The 22,132-nt window shown below is 38.8% G+C and overlaps 2 protein-coding genes across 3 annotated transcripts in view; both read right to left on the reverse strand.

The window, feature by feature from the left end:
- The window catches only part of Fsip1 (fibrous sheath interacting protein 1), a 213,365-nt gene that overhangs the window by 52,578 nt on the left and 138,655 nt on the right, over positions 1 to 22,132 (reverse strand). The window lies entirely within an intron of this gene.
- LOC105944175 (cytosolic iron-sulfur assembly component 2A) overlaps positions 4,246 to 22,132 on the reverse strand; it is an 83,242-nt gene continuing 65,355 nt past the window's right edge. Inside the window, exons 2-3 of the mRNA XM_012949248.2 lie at positions 5,510 to 5,612; positions 4,246 to 4,778 (exon numbers count right to left, since the gene is read on the reverse strand). Of these exons, the coding sequence (XP_012804702.2) occupies positions 4,246 to 4,778; positions 5,510 to 5,612 (636 nt within the window). The remainder of the gene's footprint in view (positions 4,779 to 5,509; positions 5,613 to 22,132) is intronic.

The raw sequence follows: 22,132 nt of genomic DNA on the forward strand, positions 1-22,132 counted from the left end.
GTCTCTCACTGCTTGCAAATACATTTTTTTAAAGCTTATAATAAAAAAATAGGAATACAGCCAGGCGTGGTGGCACATGCCTTTAATCCCAGCACTTGGGAGGCAGAGGTAGGAGGATCGCTGTGAGTTCAAGGCCACCCTGAGACGACAGTGAATTCCAGGTCAGCCTGGGCTAGAGTGAGACCCTACCTCGAAAAACAAAAACAAAAACAAAAATAGGAATACAGAAACTACAGAAAAAAAACATAATGACTTTCCATCATGAGCAGGGATTTTTCTCTCTTGCCTATAAATCTGCTGAGCATAATGTAAGTCCTTCTTTTTGAACCATATGTTAGCATTTAGATTATACCCATTTAATTGTGTATATTTTTATTGCAAACATCTAAAAGTACTTAACAAAACTGTGGTTAAATGGGCCATAAAGAAGACTAAAAAGGAGGAAAAGGATAGATATCAAGAAAGAGAAAATGAAGGGAATGAAGTGATTACATTCTGATTGCATATGTGTGATTTTTCATTAAGAAATCTTTATTTCAGTAAAAACCTTAAACTGCAAGACTCACCTTTCCTGATTTCTCTGCTCAATCAAGTTATTTAAAACTCAATGTTACATGATGAGAAAAATTTATCTCCCCCATAATGGACTGCTGGCCCCACAATGCATGACCACATCCCCATGGGGATGACCTGTATCCCCGGTGAGGAGGGCCCCTTTGGAAAAGGGGCAGGGATGAGGGAAAGGATGGTACTAGCATGTGTTGTTTCCATACTAACTATGTCCATAACTAATAAAAATTTTGAAAAAAATTTAATAAATTTTTAAAAAGAGGAAAGAAAGCAAATGGCTTCAAGATAGAAGTTAAAATTTTACCAAATTCAATTGGTTTCCAACTGACACAAGAAATCTATCATTGTTTTTCTGAAGCTTCACCCACGGAGGTCACAGACAAACACAGAAGGCCTGAGGGGTCCAGAAGAATTTAAGAGGAATGACTGAAGGCTGGAGGTAATGAAGCAGAAAAGGCATTTTCTTACTCCTCTAGCTACATTTTTTTAACACAGCTCTCCCTATTCTGCCCTGAAAGCTCATGCCAGCAAGTGAAAAGAAAGCTAGGCAACCACAAACCTGGTCTGTCATTGAAACAAACAATTTCAGTCCAATGTAATTAAAGCCATAAAAACAAAAATAAATTAGAAGCTGACATGTGAAACTCTACAATTATGTCTTTTAAACAGCTTGTTGTCAGGAACTTGGTAGACTGTGTTTTGTGTCGGGATTTTGCAACACAATTGAATGAATATTCTAGGGTTTCCCATGAGCCCTATAATCTTCAGGGTCTTTTTCCTTCACATAGGCTTTGGGCTCTTTCCTAATGTGCAATGACACAAACAGACTAGCTTTGCTGGTTGAAACTACAAATATAAACAAGGCTATATGGTAAAAGTTGAATGCTCAAGGGCATACTAGATGCTCAAATGTGTGGTACACAGAAGTAAAGGGACTCATTTTTGTTTGGTTTGGTTTATTCGTATTCACTCTTAACTAATCAATGATGAGAGGAATGAAAGAATTACAATGAGAAAAGTTGATTTAGCTATAAAACTGGTGTTTTGAAGTCATCTCCAAATTAAAACAACACATATAGTATTATGTTTCTAATGGACCATATGGGCAATGGCCAAGTTGGTCTTTCCATGGCTGTAATCCCAGAACCTAATAGACACCTGACAAAGAGAAGATAAATAAATACATGGAAGAAAATACAACTTAAGTGTTAAGTTCATGTATAAACATAATGCATACTAAAATATAGTTAGGCCCCCAAAATGGAAATATTTCAGAAATGAATTAAAAATAAAAATTTGATATTATAGTAGTGAAAATAGAAGAGTGAGAAACAAAAGCATAAAAGTAGAAAGACCAGGCTGGAGAGATGGTTTAGTGGTTAAGCACTTGCCTGTGAAGCCTAAACACCCCGGTTCAAGGCTCAATTCCCCAGGACCCATGTAAGCCATATGCACAAGGTGGCACATGCATCTGGAGTTTGTTTGCAGTGGCTAGAGGCCCTGGCGGGCCCATTCTCTCTTTCTCTCTCTGTATCTTTCTCTCTCTCTCTCTCTCTTTCTCTCTATCTCTACCTCTTTCTCTCTTTGTCTGTCTGTAGCTCTCAAATAAATAAATAAAAATAAACAAAAAAAGTAGAAAGACCAAGAACTTTCAATATCATTGGAAATTTCAATCAGCAGTTTATTATTCCTTGCAGACTCTTATCCTTAAACTCCTGGCCAACCATTTTTGATATAGTAGTCACAGGGGCCTCCATGGAGGTAGTATGTCTGTGCATAATTAAAGGTCTTCCCTGCCTCATTTGGACTAATAAACATTAAATAAGGTCTCATTTGACTGTATAGTTTTTTGAGGGGGGACAGGTAGTATGTCATAGAATCAGAAAACTGTAGGGCTGGAAGAAAACATGTGAACCACCTAATTCAACATTCTTAATACAGAGAAGAATTTCTCAAAGAGTTGAAGTGCCATACTAGTGTCCAAGTTGCAGGAAGAAAACTTGAACCTTGGTTATACAGAGATCTGAAGCCTGATAGTCATTAGCTTGCACTGATTATAGTTTTAATTATCAATTAGGAATCTGAGGTTCCTTTTCTTTTTACTTTTTTTTTTTTTTGTGTGTGTGTGTGTTCATGTGTGTGGGAAAACATGATCTCTCATTGGCCTGGATCTTGCCAATTAGGCTAGACTATCTGGTCAGCAGGTCCAAAGAATTCTCCTCCCAAGTGTTGGGATCACAGGAGTACACCACCATGCCTAGCATTTTCACATGGTTCCTGAGAATTAAACTCAGGTCTTCATGCTTGCAAAACAAGGACTTTATTTACTGAGCTATCTCCCCTGCCCTACATGGAATCAAGACTTCTTAAACTATTTCTTGGTCTATGCCCCACCCTTTCCATACTAAGAACAATCCTATATTCTCCATAGAATTCATAGACTAATTTTTACACAGCCATTTATTCATCATAGACTAGGTAGACATAGATCTTCAAATATGTAGATTTCCAGATTCTCTTTGCTATTCCTGAATTGGTCCTTTCCCTCCACTAATATGGCATTCTTTGTATCCCAGTTAGGTAAAAATTAACAGTAAAACTAGGGCTGGAGATTGCTCAGTGATTAAAGGCCCTTACTTGAAAAGCCTGCTGACCTTGGTTCCATAACGTAGTATCAGATGCACAAAGTAGTGCATGCACCTAGAGTTCGTTTGCAGTGGCAAGGGGCACTGGTGTGCCCATTCGTTCTCATTTTCTTTCTGTCTGTCTGTCTCTCTCTCTCTCCTCTCAAATAAATAAATAAATAAATTTTTAAAAATAAATAGAGAGAGTTGGAGAGATTGCTTAGCAGTTGAAGTGCTTGCCTGCAAAACCTAAGGACCCAGGTTCAATTCCCCATACCCACATAAAGCCAGATGCACAAGATGGTGCATATATCTGGAGTTTGTTTTTAATGGCTAGATGCCCTGATATGCCCATTGCCCCCTCTCAAATAAATTAATATTTAAGAATTAATAGTGAAAAAATAAAGTAATATAAAAAATAATAAAGGTTTGAGCCACCACGCCCTACTAAAAAAAAAGCAGGGTGAATTAAAGCAATGGCTAAGAAGACTCTGATTTTTCTGGGGTTTTTTTGTTTCTTTTTTTTTTTTTTTTTCTTTATCTTAAAAGATTTTTATTGTTTAGACTTGATTCCACCCAATAATCATCAAAAATAAAGCTTTGGCAGTATCTTTTAGGGGTTCACATTTACACAGAGCTTAAATTTAATGACAACATACAGTTAGTTAGTCATTATAAGAATCATCTGCTGGATTTATTTTAGAGGAACAACTTAAATTGAACACATGTGGGCACAGTAGATAACCTGACATGAAAAGTAGTTGTCAGAATTGGCATCAGAAAAATCATAACTTGTCTGACACGTAATAGCTAGAAGATATTATTCTGTATGATCACGTAAGTGTTACAAATCCCGAGAATGTTATTGGTTAAACAAATTAGGCACTACCTTAGAACTAAAACCCACTTGGAAACAATTCTTTAAAAAAAATTGCATCGGAGGTACAATTCGCCTGTGCATGAAACATGAAGTTAAACGTGAGGTTTTTACATTTTACAGAGAACTTAAATGTATCAACCGACTGCGGTTCAATGGCTCTTGACATGCCTATCAGTCAGGCTCAAGAACACACTGCTCCACGACCTCGCGCAGGATGGGGTTCTCCAAGGCGGCCGCCACTCGCTCCTTGTCATTGATCTGCTTGTTGATGTCATCTTCTGTTGAGTGGGTTCCTTCAGAAATGTAAATTTCCAACTTGTGTTTAAATGGCAAACATCGTTGAAGTTTCACTCTTAAGCATAGCCCAATAAGAGTTGCCAAAGAGCAATGAGGTACTGTTGGTGTGAACCTGATGATGACCAAATAGTTGTCTTCATTTATCTCCTGAACCTCCACACAACTCTCCCTTACCACTTCTAGTTCTTCTAACGTATTTGGCTTTTCTGGGTCCCGGATAGTTCGGATCAAATCATAAACCTCTAGCGCTTTCTCTTCCATGATCCGGGGCTGCCGAGCAGCTCCCTGCTCAGAGAGGCTTGAGAACCACAGGACCCTGCTCAGCGCCCAGGAGAGGAGCCCGGGCACCCGCTCCAACCTCACGCTCCGCCATCCCTGGCGACTGTCCCAACCGAGCCACCGTCTCTCTGCAGCCGGTCTTAGGATTTACCAACTTCCGGGTCTTCAAATAGGCCAAGACGTGTAAGATTCAGGGGAGCAGAGAATAGGCGGGACCACATAGGGCAGCGCGGAGGACCTAGGGAAAGGAACTACGAGGTCTATATGCCCCAGGATCTGTTTTCTGTTTTTAACATGACTTTTATTGAAATAAAACATACACAGAAGAGTAAAAAGTTATATATATATATATATATATATATATATATATATATATATATATATATATATATATATATATATATATATAGTGGAATTTATTAAGCTGTGTAAATGGTGATATCAAGACTCTATATATCCAGCTGCTGTTTTGTATGATGGTTTTACAACACAAGTACATGACAGGAAGAAGGATCGTTCTCCACAGGTGCTTAATTCCCACAAGGGCTGTTCAGAGGGAACCTTAAAACGTGGTATCAATGAAGGATACAGGGCAGAAAATTATGTTAGGGGAGACTAAAACATTTGCCTGGTAGTATAGGAAATAGCATAGATGCCACCCACTAGGGCACCGCAGATACCACAAAGTCACATATCACTTTACTCAAGTGTCAACCCCAGAAGGCTCATGGGTGGAAATGATTAATCACTATAGAGATCTATGAGAAACCTGGTAACTTCTGAAGACAAACGTATTTCAAACTGCATTAGAAAAAAAAAATGTAGAAGGACAATAGCATCTCACATATACAAAATTTACCTGCTACTAATTCAAATTGAAAAAAAAAATCTCCATCATTATCTGGAAAACAGGAAGCAGGTGTTACTGCCACAGTATAACAGCTGAGAATTAGCAGGTCACCCTGCCACAAGAACACAAAAGCAACTTTCAGGATTTCATTAGACGTCATCATGGTGGCTAGTGACTGTCAGGGTCACCAGTGGGTGAGTATGTGCAATTTCCCTGGATGTCCACTGTGTACCTTGAAACATTATACAGAGTACTCAGTTATATAAGTGTACAGCAAATAAATATAAAAATAAACCCCTCAAATTGATTATAATTAAACAAGCTTATACCATTTTTAAAAATGGTTGAATTTGTATGTGTTTGTGGGGGGTACACATGTAGGATGTGTGTATATGATGTGAGTATATAATGTATGTAAGTATACAAACATGCCACAACACACGTGGAGATTAGAGAACAACCTCTCCTTTCACCTTTTTAAAATTTTCTTTCAAAAAATATTTTTTTAATTATTTATTTATTTGAGAGCGACAGACACAGAGAGAAAGACAGATAGAGGGAGAGAGAGAGAATGGGCGCGCCAGGGCTTCCAGCCTCTGCAAACGAACTCCAGACGCGTGCGCCCCCTTGTGCATCTGGCTAACGTGGGACCTGGGGAACCGAGCCTCGAACCGGGGTCCTTAGGCTTCACAGGCAAGCGCTTAACCGCTAAGCCATCTCTCCAGCCCTCAAAAAATATTTTTATTTATTTATTTGCAAGCAAAGAAAGGTAGAGAAAAGTGAGACAGACAGACAGAACGGGCACACCAGGGACCCCAGCTGCTGCAACAAACTCCAGATGCATGTGCCACTTTGTGCACCTGGCTATATATGGGTACTGGGGAATTGAACCCAGGTCTTTAGGTTTTGCAAGCAGGTACCTTAACTGATGAGCTCTCTCTCCAGCCTTCTTTTCACCTTCTTTTGAAGGCAAAGTCTCTCCTGCCACTGTTTCTTGCAAACTTCCAAAATCTCTGGATCCTCCTCCCATTGTCATAGGTATGTAAGGATTACAAATACATGTGCCACTTTGCGTTAGGCTTTATATGGACACTGAGGAGGATCGAGTCCAGTTTACCACTGAGTCAGCATCCTAGTCTCAAGGGTTTATGGTATTCTTAAAGTAACCAAATGCTATGAAAAAATGTAATAAAATGATGTAAAAGGCTAATACAGGACATTCATGAGTTTGAGACCAATGTTGGCTACACAGAGCATATCTCAAAAATACACACACACACACACACATACACACACACACACACACACACACACACACACACACACACAAGTGCTGAGGAGATTTCTCAGTGGTTATTGCTATGCCACCATTATTATCTGAGTTTGGGTCTCCAGAACCCACGTGAAACTGCAACTGACACCTATAATCTCAGTGGACTCCTGGTGAGATGGGAAGCAGAGGAGAGAATTCTCTGGAATCTCTCAGGCCAGATAGCCTGGCAAATGCAATGATGGACAAGACAACCTGCCTCAAACAAGGCGGAAGGAGAGGACTGACACCTGAGGTTGTCCTCTGACCTCTACATGTTTGCTGGGGCACATACACACCTGCCCCCTCACACAAATGATCTGAACCCCACTTGATTTTCTAATGAAAGCAGTATTCCTAGTTTATCTGATGAAATGCTTCAGAGATTCAGTGAATAAACTATGAATCATAGCCTAGTCTCTACTACTTTACCATTAACATGATTTACAGCCAAAATCTGCTCTCCTTCCTTGTGTCATAACAAAATTACACAGACTTAAAATGCAGCCCCCACCACTCATGTCCTAAGGCTTTTTAACATCAGCAAATGTAAAATTAGAAACCTCCAGAACTCTGAACAGATGGCCCAGCTGCTAGTATAAACTTGCTGTGGCCTATAAGCCTATGATATTAAGAATATTCGTAAAATTATTGAGCATTTCTTGATTACAGACTGCTATAAAAATGCAAATTGCAATCATAGGACCAGGATGTGGGCTGGGAACCTTGAAATTACCCTTCATTTTTTATTTCACATGGGATATTGTGCTACAAAGCCTCTAATTCCAATGTTAGATGTGTCAGTTACTAAAAGTGAGATGAGTCCTACACCATAGGACTGACACATTTTCATAAGCTCGTCCTTCTAGAACATGGCAATTATTCATGGTGTAAAGAAGACAGCCTTGGCTGCTGACCTTTTCATTATGAGAAGCACACATCACCAAGCATGCTTGCTAATTTTAATGGGACAGATCTCCACATACAGTCCCCTCCCCCACCTCTATTATTTATTTTCTTTTATTATTTTTAAGCTACTTGTGGTCCAAGAAACTATGTCTTAGCCTGAACAACAGGGATTTCCTAATGGCCTTTCCAGCAGTGTTGGCACATGTTAGGGCTGTCTCCAGCTCAGCCACAGACTGTGGGTGGCTCTTAACAACCCTTTTCTACCTGAGGGTCTTTGTATTTAACCAAATTCTTTTGTGACAGGGATCTAGGGAAGAAAGAATGCTGCATGGGGTAGGAATGCACATATGCCATGCGTTTTCTTCTGCTTTATATTCAGCCCTGCTGTTACTTAGCCTGAAAATTCAGTTATGAAGTCATCTTTCCTTTCTTGGGGCAAAGTATTTCCAGAAAACTAAGAAAACCTGGGAAAACCCAAATGTGGTTACAAGGGAGCCACAGAACTAACCAGCTTTCAAAACAACTTGGAGTTTAGCTAGTGTTAAGAATCACAAAACAACAAGGGTGAGCAGGGGTAATGAGAAGGAATTAAGACCTAACTACAGTGTGTTCACCTACTAAAAATTATAAATTAAAAAAACTTAAAAAAAAAAAGAAAACACAAAACAGCATCAAGATATATTAACTGAACCTAAAATGAAAGTCATACCCAAGTTTATTCCTTTGGCAAAGTATATAAACTGGCTGTTTACTATCATAGCACTTGTCAACTTTCCATATATATATATTTTTTATTATTATTATTTATTTGACAGAGAAAGAGGGAAAGAGAGGGAATGAATGGGCACACCAGGGCTTCTAGCCATTGCAAATGAATTCCAGATGTGTGCTCCCCCTTGTGCTTCTGGCTAACGTGGGTCCTGGGGAATCGAATCTGGGTCCTTTGACTTTGCAGACAAATGCCTTAACTGCTTAAGCCATCCCTCCAGCCTGCACTTGTCACCTTTCATTGAGCATATCTCCAAAAGAATTTTTAACTATAATCTTTTTCCCAGGATCTTAAAGAGGAAAACAAAATTTCTCTACTGGAGAGAGTTTCTTTAACACAATTGGCTTAGTCTTCAAAGCAATCCATTTTAGGTGGTAATCAAGGTTTGAGTCAATAGATTCATATTAAACTCTGTCCAGAGCAAATCCTATGGCAGTATAATTAATCTTTTGCCCCAGAGGTAACTGTGGCAGAACAATGTTAGTTTGGCCATTGACAGAGCAGATATTCCTTCCACATCGGATGGGGAAGAGAGAATGGGAAATAAAATGAGGAAAGACACAACATATGAAGTAACAACTATTTTATTTCAATGGTAATCATGTAAGTATTTAAATGTTGAACAACAAAACAGCATAGCGTGAGCACTTTGTTTACTTACTGGTTTCAAAACTGAAGTCATTAAGCAAGATGAAAACTGAGCAATTCTGAGAACTGTCTGTGCACCCGAACTCTGACAGTGCTGTGCTAAATTCTGTTCATTGGTGGAATATGGGTTAGCAAAGGTATTTTCAAATCCTGATGTGCCCAAAATACTTGCCTGAGAAAAGTTCATGCAGAAAGGGGAGAGGGCAGATGTGGTGGTTTGATTCAGGTGTCCCCCATAAACTTAGGTGTTCTGAATGTCAGGTTCCCAGCTGATGGAGATTCGGGAATTAATGCCTCCTGAAGGAAGTGTATTGTTGGGGGTGGTCTTATGGGTATTATAGCCAGTTTCCCCATGCCAGTGTTTGACACACTCTCCTGTTCCTGTTGTCCACCTTATGCAGGACAGGGGGTGGTGTCCACCCTCTGCTCATGCCCTCATTTCATCGTAGAGCTAACCCTCAAGCCTGTTAGCCAGAATAAACCTCTTTTTCCCACAAGCTGCTCTTGGTTGGGTGATTTCTACCGGCAATGTAAACCTGACTCCAACAGCAGATAAAATAGCTTGTTTTCTGATCAAAAGCAAGCTTTCCAACCACCTAGAAATATCTAACACTTTTTTTGTTTTGTTTTGTTCTTGTTGTTATTTTTTGTGGGGTTTTTTTGTTGTTGTCATTATTGTTTTGGTTTTTTGAGGGAAGGTTTCAGTCTAGCCCAGGCTGACCTAGAATTCATTATGTAGTCTCAGGGTGGCCTCAAACTCTCATCAATTCTTCTACCTCTGCCTCCTGAGTGTGCTGGAATTAAAGGCATCTACCACCATGCCCAGCTCAATATGTAACACTTTTGAGTCTCAAATTTTCCTGAAGCTATTCTGGAAAGTTCTGAAAAGCTGTGTCCTTTTTTGATAAGAAACAATAGGCATTAGCCAAATAAGTGGGAACATCAAGAATGGCCCTTTGGGGTTTATTCCCATAATTTGCCACACATTTAACAAAGGTGCTGTGCAGTTCATGTTTCACATAAATATCCTTTCATAAGTTAGTTACTTATATTTGGATCTTAGCTTAAAAAGTTAGTATTACATTTTTCAACCTCCCAGTTTACTTTGGTAGTATTGGAAAATCCTGTGAACCTAAGGAAAGGTGCCAACCATAAATTAAAATAACATCTGAAGGGAAAACATGCAGTTGCATGTTTTATAAGCCCTCAAAGGGAATAATGTCATGGGATTTCTGAGCTGAAAACCTTGGTGACAGTAATTTTCCTTAACTGAAACTATCAACTAAAAGAACCCATGAAGACATCTCATTACATCTTGAGATTTCTCACCAGGTTTGGGATTGAGCTTTTAAATAAGTTAATTTCCCCTATCCACTGGCCCCTCCCACACATATCTCCTCCTGGAATGTTATGCTCATCACAACCAAAAATCCGAGTGTCCTGAACACTTTCCCTCACTACAAGAAAATGCATTAACCTCCAGCCACTCAACCAAGTGTGCCACGTCCATATTAATTAGGTTTCAGGGCTTAAAACAGCAGCTCCTGAAGTGATTAACAACAGAAACAGCCAGCCCTTTTATTTCCCAGGGGCAGGTCACCCCCAACCTTCTGTTACTGCCACTAGTCAAGGCATCCTGCTGAACTAGTATGCCATACATCTCCTTTTTAATCTATTTATCAGCCAAATCTGCCAAGATGATTTCTGTCAGGTGTGCATTTGAGACACTAGAAGAGACTTTGTTTGAATTGCCATGACCTGCTTTATGGCCGCCAAGAACTCATGAGAACTTTTGTCAAAGTATATTCAAATACAGATGCTGAGAAGAATGTATCTACCACAGCTGCAGAGCAGTACCAGAACACACAGTGTTCAAAAGCTCTCTGAAAGGCACTGGTTTACAAGCAAGGACTGATACACTAAACTTAACAGAGAGAGTCTTTTGAATTTGTAAAACAAGGCAAAACTATTTTATAGTTGGTTCTGTGGTGTTTGAAATCAGATGTCCCTAATAAACTCATGTGTTCTCAATGTTTGGTGCCCAGCTGGTGGCAGTTTAGAAGATGGAGTCTTGCTAGTTGAGGTATGTTGCTAGGGGCAGCCTTTGGGGTGTTAAAAGCCCAGCTGCCTTCTTGCCAGAGCATAGCTCACTCTTGCTGCTTTCTGCCGCCTGCTGTGTCAAGACTGTGATGGCCAACCTCTGCTCTCCCATCCTTTCTCTGCCATGATGAAGCTTTCCCTGAAGAATGAAAGCCAAAATAAACTCTTCCTCCTTTCAGCTACTTTTAGTCGGGTGTTTTGTCCCAGCAATGCAAAGGTTAACTACAACAGAATGGGAGACAACCACAACCAGAGGAGTGGGTAATGACCCATTAGAAACCTGACTGTAGCTTTGGATCTTTTGGAATTGATTTGCTGGTACAGTATATTGATTGGAATGCTAATGGTCTCAGTCCATGAGACAATAACGTAACAATTAAATTTTTCTTTAAGAGCCATTTAAATGCTTTTTCACTTGGGCTAGGGATATAGCTCAGTGGTATAGCATTTGCCCAGGAATGTGTAAGGCCTAAAATTTAGTACTGTGCCACCCCCCAATTTGATTATACTTATGTGTGAGTGTAATATAGATAATGTATTATATATATATATATATATATGTATGTATATAAAATTCAGGTGTCCCCCACAAACTTAGGTATTCTGAATGCTAGGTTCCCAGCTGATAGAGATTTTGGAATTAACATCTCCTGAAGGGAGTATATTGTTGGGGCGGGCTTATGGATGTTATAGCAGTTTGTCCATGCCAGCGTTTGGCACACTCTACTGTTCCTGTTGTCTACCTTATGTGGGACAGGGGGTAATGTCCACCCTCTGCTCATGCCATCATTTTCCCTGCCATCATGGAGCTTCCACCTCGAGCCTGTAAGCCAAAAGAAACCTCTTTTTCCCACAAGCTGCTCTTGGTTGGGTTATTTCTACCAGCAATGCAAACCTGACTGCAAATATATATATAAATAAATAATATATATATACATACATACACACACACACATATACATATATATGTGTGTGTGTGTATATATATATATGTGTGTATATATATATGTATGTGTGTATATGTGTGTGTGTGTGTGTGTATATATAGTTGAAAACTCATATATACTAAGAATGGGGCAAGACATATAAAATTCTCCTTAAGACAGTTTTTTGAGAAATCCATGCTCTAATGTTCTAAATATCTACTAAATAAGAACAGACAGATATTAAATTAGTATGGTGATTTTTAAATACTGAATGACATAACAAGTCTGGAATGTAAAAGTAAGTTTATTATAAGCATGATTTATCCCTGAGTTAATCAAAAGCATGTCACCAGGGGATGGGGCATAGCTCACCAGCAAATGTGTATTTAGCATGTTCAAGCCCCTGGGTTCAAGACCCAGCACTCACTAGGCAAAAAAAAGAAAGAAAGTAACTAAAATTAAATGCACATGAGAATCTGCTATAAAGTTGTTACCAAAAAAGGGGGGGGAATAAATCTGAGATTATGCTGGCAGTTGAAACTTCCTAAACAATTTTAATTTTATTCTCTAACAATATAAAACATTTTTATATGTTCATAGAATTCATGGCCTTGTACTACTCACAATAACATACAGTACTTTCATAACTTAAGCTTAACATAGCCCAGTAATTTCATAGAAATTACAGTCTTCCTTTTTTTTAATGCAAGACTAAGAGAATGAGAGAGATAGAGAATTGGCACGTCAGGGCCTCCAGCCACTACAATGAAACTTGAGAAGCGTGCTTGCACACTTACATCATTGCATCTTACTTAAGTGGAACCTGGAGAGTTGAACATGACTCCTTAGGCTTCACAGGCAAGCACCTTAACCACGAAGCCATCTCTCAAGCCCCACCTTGCCCTTTTATAACAGCCAGGCTCAAATAATACATCTTCCACAAAGCCCTCCTCAACCAGGTGGAGCCACCACTCAGCTTTCCCATCCAGGATCCCTAACCAGCATTCTGGATTCCCAGAACACTACTCCAGCATAAGTACTATTTCAAATAATCTTGGAAACTGGTAAAACTAAGTTGAATATGTTTCTCTTGTACAGGGATTCCTAGAGTCATTCCCCCCACCCAGGGAGATGGGGAGGGTTAGAGATAGGGTCTCACTTTAGCTCAGGCTGACCTGGAATTCACTATGTAGTCTCAGGCAGCTTTGAACTCACAGTGATCCTCCTACCACAGCCTCCCAAGTTCTGGTATTAAAGGTGTGTGCCACCACACCTGGTTTTGTCCTAGAGTGTTTTATAATCTAACATCAGTTGTAAATTCTTAGAGTGTATTCCACAAACTTACTTGGGCATAAAAATTTTATATATTCACAACTACTTGATATCCCAGGGAAGTTCCATGTGGGAAATGTCTGTGATTATTTAAAATGGGTACCATGTGATTTATAGCTTAATTCCATACTAACATATGGGTATTCTCCTGGTGTTTTCCTTTGCATATATATACTGGCCCTCTTTAAATATCTAAAGTGTTAAGTTCTAAGTCCTACCTCCCTCATGACTAAAAGGCAAGGACTAAAGCAAGAGGTACTTGTATCAGTCTTGGATGAAATGTTCTAGAATGCATTCATTTACTTCCTTACCTTAGCAAGCAGCACAGTGAATGACTTTGATGGCTGAAACTAGGTGAAATAGCAAAAAGACAGTGGTACCACTTTCCAAGAGAACTTTACACAGACCACCTACCTGGGGCCTCAGTGTCTTCCACTGAATAACAGGAGAGCCTCCAAGCTCTAATGGTCTATCTTCCTAATGCTGAATGCTGCATTTCCTTAATGAGAATTCACTATGAATCTTATAAGAACAAAACAATTACATATCAGCCCCAGAACACTCCTATGAGCCCTTTGGCCTTAACCCCTTTTCTTATGATCTGCCTTCTTTAGGCAGGTAACAACTCCTGTTCACTTAGGTTACTTGTCATTTAGATTTCAGTTAACAAAAGTTTTACTAGACAGAATGGGATGGCTTTTGGGAATAACAGCAACACTCCTATTTATCTAGTTTATAGCCTGCATCCCAGCCATTGGTCAGATGGAGTCCCAGGAGACACTGGCCACAGAGGGAAACTCATTAAAGGAGAAGGGTAAGCATGAAGCTATGAAGAAGCATCACATCTAGCTGCATAGTTCAGGCACTCATGAGTCAACAACTACAAACACAATCCATCTCACAATATATGCATTTATAAATTAATTAATCTTAGATATCTGAAGCTTCAACAAGCCCATTTGTAAAAGAAAACACTCATGATACTCATAATTCTACAACTGCAGAAGTGATGAATTCTGACACTCTCTCTATACCTTTAATGAATTCTGATATATGTTTTTCTTACAATATTTCATTCAAACTAACAAGAAAAAAATTCATATTTTTCTCAGCCATTTAAAAAGGGAATAAGTATAGCTCATCCAAGCTATACATTATACATTAGGCCCTTCTCTAAGTCTTAGTTTCCTCATTTACAAAATGGACCTTATAATACTGAGTGCCTGTTAGGATTCTCATGAGTCTGAGTTCGAGAAATTATTTGTTAAAAATAGCCTGACCAGCCTTTAATCCCAGCACTTGACAGGCAGAGGTAGGAGGATTGCCATGAGTACAAGGCCACCCTGAGACTACTGACTAAATTCCAGGTCAGCCTAGGCTACATCAAGACCTTACCTTGAAAAACAAACAAACAAAAATAAATAAATAAATAAATAAAAACAGTCTTGCCAGTGTTTTTGATATTTGACTGTGGTATTACTTTTATAAAAGTGATACTGGAGGGGCTGGAGAGATGGCTTAGTGGTTCAGGCACTTGCCTGCAAAGCCTAAGGATTTGATTCGCCAGGTCCCATGTAAGCCAGATGCACATGGTGGTGCATTCGTCTAGAGTTTGTTTGCAGTAGCTAGAGGCCCTGGCACACCCATTCTCTCTCACTCTCTCTCTTACTTACTCTCTCTCTCTCTCTGTCTCTAATAAATAACTTAAAATATTTTTAAAAAATGATACTGAAGTGGGTTGTATTAAGCCTCTGATTGTTATATCACTTGAATTAAAAATACAAATCTTTCTGATTGATTCTAAATCGGCCTATAACAGTAGTCAGATCCAAGTTGGAAGAGTCCAAAAAATCTTTCTAATGTCATCTCTTTTTCCTTTATTAATTTCTCCTTCTCAGCCACCCAGCAACTATATCTCCCTACCCCAAATTCATATCATTGATGAAAGCTTAATGTAATTAAAGGGGAAAGGAAAGGACTAAAGTGAAATCAGACGAGCAAACCAAAACATCTGACTCAGTTCTTGACACACATATTGGGAGGTAGATTAAGGTTTGGATAGAAAAAAAATATTTTCCCTCCCTAAGCAGGAACCCTCAGCTATAGTCTCCATGGAAGATGACCTTTGTGGAAGATGACTTCCATGAAAAATGATGTTGCAGTCAGGTTCACATTGCTAGTAGAAAACACCCAACCAAGAGTAGCTTGTGGGAGCAGGGATTTATTTTAGCATACAGACTCAAGAGGAAACTTCATGATGGCAGGGGAAATGATGACATGAACAGAGGGTGGACATCTCCTCCTGGCCAACATCAGGTGGACAACAGCAACAGGAGAGTATGCAAAACACTAGCAAGGGGAAACTGGCTATAATAGCCATAAGCCTGTCCCCCCAAAATACACTGCCTCCAGAAGGCATCAATTCCCAAATCTTTCTTAGCTGGGAACAGCATGCAGAGCACCTAAGTTATGGGGGATGCCTGAAACAAACCATCAGATTCCACCCCTGGCCCCCATAAACTTTTAACCATCCATGATGTAAAATGCAATGCATTCAGGCCAACCTTAAGAGTCCCCATAGTTTTTATCAGTCCTAATGATGTGCAGACATTCCCATAGTCCAAGATCTTTTAACTGAGCCATAATACCAAAAATAAAAGTGGCACAGAACAAACATTTACTCTAGAAAATATGGCATTGGGTATAGGAAAGAAATATTTAACCCATACAAGAATTTAAAACAACCAGGGCAAACATTCCAAGTCCAACAACTCTAGTCAATAACAAGTCTCCAAGTCCGATAATTCTAACCAACAAATCCCTGGAGTTCCAATTATGCCCCTCTAGCGAGACTACTTACAGTCCTGGAAACTTCATCTGGGGCCAGCAGCTCTCCTCAGCAGCCATCTCATGGTCCCAAAATCTCCAATGGGTTTCCAATGCAACCCAAGGACCATCCTCACAGTTCCATCAGGTCTCCATGCAGGCAAACCTGTTTCACAGTGCCCATGGCCATTTCCAAAACACAAGACCATGCTTCAAATTCAATGAACCTATCCTTCCTGCATTTCTCATACTCTAAAATACCAGGTGGGGTGCCAATTTATTAATCCATGGGGGAATAAAGCAGACTTTGAAGAACAAGACACACCTTCAGCGTTCAGGCCCCTTCAGAAAGTCTATATTCTTCCGGTTGTCCCAGTGCAGGTCAGCTAACCCAATCTTAATGGTTATAACATCTCATACAATTGCAGCTGAACAGGAATCAGTTTCAGCCCAAAGATTTCATTTGTGTGCCATATTCCCTCTGCTCACTCCAGTCCATCTTGATGCAATGCAACCCTGCACAGGTTCTCAGGACATGGGCATAACAGCAAGCCTCTCACACAAATTGTTTCAAGCCCAGTCCAAGCAAAGCTCTTTCTTGCCCTCATAAGCCAAAGCTCACAGTCCTTAGTTGTTACTGTATTCAGGTCTTTCAACTCCGTCCAGAATCAAACTGTACTTACAGCACTGCAAGGCATCTCTTAGGCCAAGATTTCAAATTCATCTATATTCCTTCCTCAAAAATCTTCTCTAAAAGGCCAAAAGCCACATATTCAGGTTTCTAGAAGCAACAACCCCACTCTCAGTACCAACTTTACTGTAGCAGTGAGGTTCACATTGCTGGCAGGAAACACCCAACTAAGAGTAGCCTGTGGGAAAAGTTTTATTTTGGCTTACAGACTTGAAGGCATGATGGCGGGGGAAAACAATGACATGAGCAGAGGATGGACATTACCTCCTGACCAATATCAGGTAGACAACCACAACAGGAGAGTGTGCCAAACACTGGCAAGAGGAAGCTAGCTACAACAACCAGCAGAGCCACCCCCAACAAAACACAGCCTCCAGGAAGTATTATTCCCAATTCTCCATCAGCTGGGAACCTAGCATTTAGAACACGTAACTTTAATGGGGGACACCTGAATCAAACTACCACAGATGACCTCCATAGAAGATGACCTCCATGGACAATTACCTCCATGGGAGATGACTTACATAAAAGATGACTTCCATGGGAGACTACCTCCATAGGAGATGACCTCCATGGAATATGACCTACACAGCTCCCTTTTGGTTTGGTGTCAGCATCACAAGCCACACTGCTGCCTTTATAAGACCAAGTGTGAAAGGGAAGATTAGACTATCATTTTTCAAAGTTAATTTCTGGGCTAGGAAGATCACCCAGGGGATAAAGTGCTTCTTGTACAAGTGTGAGTACCTGAGTTCCAATCACCAAAAACTACATAAAAAGCCAGAAAGTAAGGCTGGTGAGATGGTTTAGTATTTAAGACACTTGCCTGTGAAGCCTAAGGACCCATGTTCGATTGCTCCCCAGATCCCATGTAAGCCAGATACACAAAGGTGAGGCAAGTACAAGGTCATACATGCTCAATAGGTGGTGCAAGTATCTGGACTTCAACTGCAGTGGCTGAGGCCCTGGCAAGCCAATTCTAACGCTCTCTTTCTCCCTCTCTCTCTCTCTCTCTCTCTCTCTCTCTCTCTCTAATAAATAAAATAAAAAGCTAGAAAGCAATAGCACAAGTACTTGTAACTTCAGCTCACCTACGACAAGAAGAGAAGTGGAAATAGGATAATCATCCAGAAGCTCACGAGCCAGCTAACCTGAATGGAGCAATGCAACAAGAGACTCTGCCCCAAACAAGGTGGAAGGAAAGGACTGAGACCTGAGGTTGTTCTCTGACCTCCACATGCACATCAGCGCATGTGCACGCACATACACAAACACACATATACCTCCAAAAAATGTTTGGTGCTATCTCAAAAATGAAGAATAACATCTCTTAAAAGTACAATAGTAAGTTATTAATTTAGGGAAATGCCTTCCAATGAAGATATGAAATTATATGAAATGATGCTTTGTTTAAAAGTTAATTCTAAACGTTGGTAACATTCAGAAAGTATATTTTGTTAGTTATGTATTTTCAACTTGCATCTGTATTATATGGAAGCAATTCTACTTATCCTGAGTATTGAAACAAAAATTTATTATGGATTTTATACATACATGGTGAATGATCAAAAGATTTAATTTACCTAAGCCTTTTCTTCCTTTTAATCTTAGATTATGCTTAACTAAACAGGCATCCTGTCTGCTGGATTTTCAGAAACCAAAGGAAAACAAACCTTATCTACAAAATTGCTCAAATACTTAGTCTAAGCACACTTTCTTTGTGATAACAGTTAATAATCATTAACTAGAAGCTCCTGCAGCAAACACTATCCTCTTTGGGACTGAGTCAAACATAACTAACTTACTGACCAAAAAGCTTATTAAGTAACAATGGTATATTGTGCTGCATGGGATGGGGGATGAGGCTATTCAGTTCCCACTTGATTTATAATAATTTGGATAACCTGAAAAATAGAGACTATAAACTAAATGGAGCTCAGAACTGTGTTCTCTTTAGCTAGGTGTGAAAAGAAGCATTGTGGAGGTGAGAACATCATACAATCAAAGTGTATAATTTCTGCCCCCAGAAACTCATCTAGTAAAGGGTGATAGATTTCAGATTCTAAAGATGAAGACTTATACTTTTCTAGTACTGTTTTTATTTATCTCTTCTCATATAACATATGGACACATATGTAGCAGTATCCACTTTCCTGTTTTTCTCATTCCAAATTGAATTTGAACATATAGAAAAATAAGATCACACATGTAAAATGTTTCAAATTTCTTATAAGACATATTATAAGTCCAAGTAGGTACATGAAATTATAAAGATGAGTGCTATTTAATGACACATAGAAAAGTTAATGCAATTGTTTCCTACTGTTTTATAGTCAATAGAACCTAAGTCTTGCAAATGTCAAAGGTTTCCATGGCTAGAAGAATTATGTAATTTACTAGTAGCACCATAAATAACTAGTCAATCTTCCCTACCTTAACTGTTCTAGTCAAGTTTCCCTAGTCATTTAAGAACACAACAAATGTCAGTGGGGCATGGTAGTACATGCCGTTAGTCCCAGCACTGGGGAGGCGAAGGTAGGAGAATCACTGTGAGTTCCAGGCCAGCTTGAGACTACATAATGAATTCTATGTCAGCCTGGGCTAGAGTGAGACCCTACCTTGAAAAAGCAAAAATTTAAAAAGACTACAAGGAGGGACTTCCAGATAAGATGGCTACATAGGAGTCACATAAATCCAAGCCAGAAGGGCATGGAATGGTATATTCCAAGTTCTGAAAGATAACAACTGTCAACCAAAAATACTTTATCTTGCAAAGCTATCTATCCAAGTTGCAGGAGAAATAAGGACATTCCACAACAAAAACAGGATAAAGGAATTTATGACAACTAAACCAGCTCTACAGAAAATACTTGAAGGAATCCTTCACACTGAAGAAAAACCAAAGCACACACATGAGAAAACAAGAAAAAACAAACCATATTCAAATAACAGTTAAAACAAGAGAGTAAAGGGAAATAGGAAGCACTACAAAACAAGAAGAATGGTGAGAATAAACACAACCTTTCAATAATAACTCTTAATATTAATGGCCTCAATACCCCAAACAAAAAGAAACAGGATTGCAGACTAGATTAAAAGGTAAGATCTTTATCTTTGTTGCTTCCAGAAAACTCATCTCTCAATAAAAGACACTGTCTTAGGGTGAAAGGATAGAAAATGGTATTTCAAGCAAACAGGCCTAGGAAACAAGCAGAGGTTGCTATCCTAATATCTGACAGGATAGACTTCAAACCAACATTAGTGAGAAAAGATAAAGAAGGTCATTTTATACTGATTAAAGGCACACTCCAACAGGAGAACACTACAATCCTAAACATATATGCACCTAACGTGGGGCTCCCAATTTCATCAAACAAACACAATTAGACTTAAGGTCCCAAATAACCCCAAAGACAATTGTAGTGGGTGACTTCAATACCCCACTCTCATCAATTGACAGGTTATTCTGGCAAAAAAATAAAAATAAAAATAAACAGAAAGACATCTGGATAAAATGATGTCATGGAACAGTGGACCTAACAGTTATCTACAGAACATTCCATCCAAATGCTGCAGGACATACATTTTTTTCAGCAGCACATGGAACATTCTCTAAAATAGGCCATATATTAGGACACAAAGAAAATCTTAACAAATACAGGAAAACTGTAATAATGCCTTGTACTCTATCTGATCACATGGGATTAAACCATAAATCAGCAATAAGAAAACTACAGAGCATACAGAAATTCACGGATACTAAATAGCACACTATTGAATGATAAGTGGGCCATTGAAGAAATCAAAAAGGAAATCAATAAATTCATAGAATCAAATGATGATTAAAATATAACATACCAAAATCTTTGGGACACAGTGAAGGTATTCCTAAGAGGGAAATGTACAGCTCTAGTGCCTATATTAAGAAATTAAAGAGTTCACAAGTAATCAATTTAATGCTTCACCTTAAGGCTTGGAAAAAGAAGAACAAGGCAAACCAAAAATAAGTATATGGGAAGAAATAATAAAGATTAGGGTAGAAATTAATGAAATAGAAACCAAAAAAAAGCAATCCAAAGAATCAATGAAACAAAGAGTTGATTCTTTGAAAGAATAAACAAGATTGATAAACCCTTAGCAAATCTGACCAAAAGAAAGAAAAAAGAGACAAAAAATTAATAAAATTAGAGATGAAAAAGGCACCATTACATCAGATGCCAAAGAAATTCATAAAATCAGAAGGATATACTTTAAGAATATGTATACCTCTAAGTTTGGAAATCTGAAAGAAATGGATGATTTCCTTGATTCATATAACCTATCAAAATTAAATCAAGATGAGATAAACCATTTAAATAGACCTATAACAAGTACAGAGAACCAAGAAGTTATAAAAAGTCTGCCAACTAAAATAACTCTAGGCCCAGATGGATTCACTGGTGAATTTTATCAGATCTTCATGGAAGAACTAACACCACTGCTTCTCAAGCTTTTCCATAAAATAGGAAAGGAAGGAATTCTCCAGAACTCCTACAAAGCCAACATCATTCTAATACCAAAACCAGACAAAGACAGAACAAGCAAAGAAAATTTACAAACAAATCTCCCTCATGAACATAGATGCAAAAATTCTCTACAAAATATTGGCAAACAGAATACATGAATATATCAGAAAGATTATTCACCTTGACCAAGTACACTTTATCCCAGAGATGCAGGGATGGTTCAACATATGCAAATCAATAAATGTCATATACTACATAAATGGACTGAAAGATAAATATCACATGATCATCTCAATAGATACAGAAGAGGCATTCAACAAAATCCAACATCCCTTCATGGTAAAAGTCCTACAGAAATTGGAAATAGAAGGAACATATCTCAACATAGTAAGAGGTATTTATGACAAAACTACAGTTAACATAATACTAAATGGGAAAAAACTTAAAGCTTTTCCACTAAATTCAGGAATAAGACAAGGGTGTCCACTGTCCCCACTTTTATTTAATATAGTACTAGAAGCCCTAGCTATAGCAATAAGGCAAGAGACACTCATAAAAGGGATACAAATTAGAAAGGAAGAAATCAAAATATCATTATTTCCAGATGATATGATTCT

This window comes from Jaculus jaculus, chromosome 8, assembly GCF_020740685.1.
Source record: "Jaculus jaculus isolate mJacJac1 chromosome 8, mJacJac1.mat.Y.cur, whole genome shotgun sequence".
NCBI classification, from domain to species: domain Eukaryota; kingdom Metazoa; phylum Chordata; class Mammalia; order Rodentia; family Dipodidae; genus Jaculus; species Jaculus jaculus.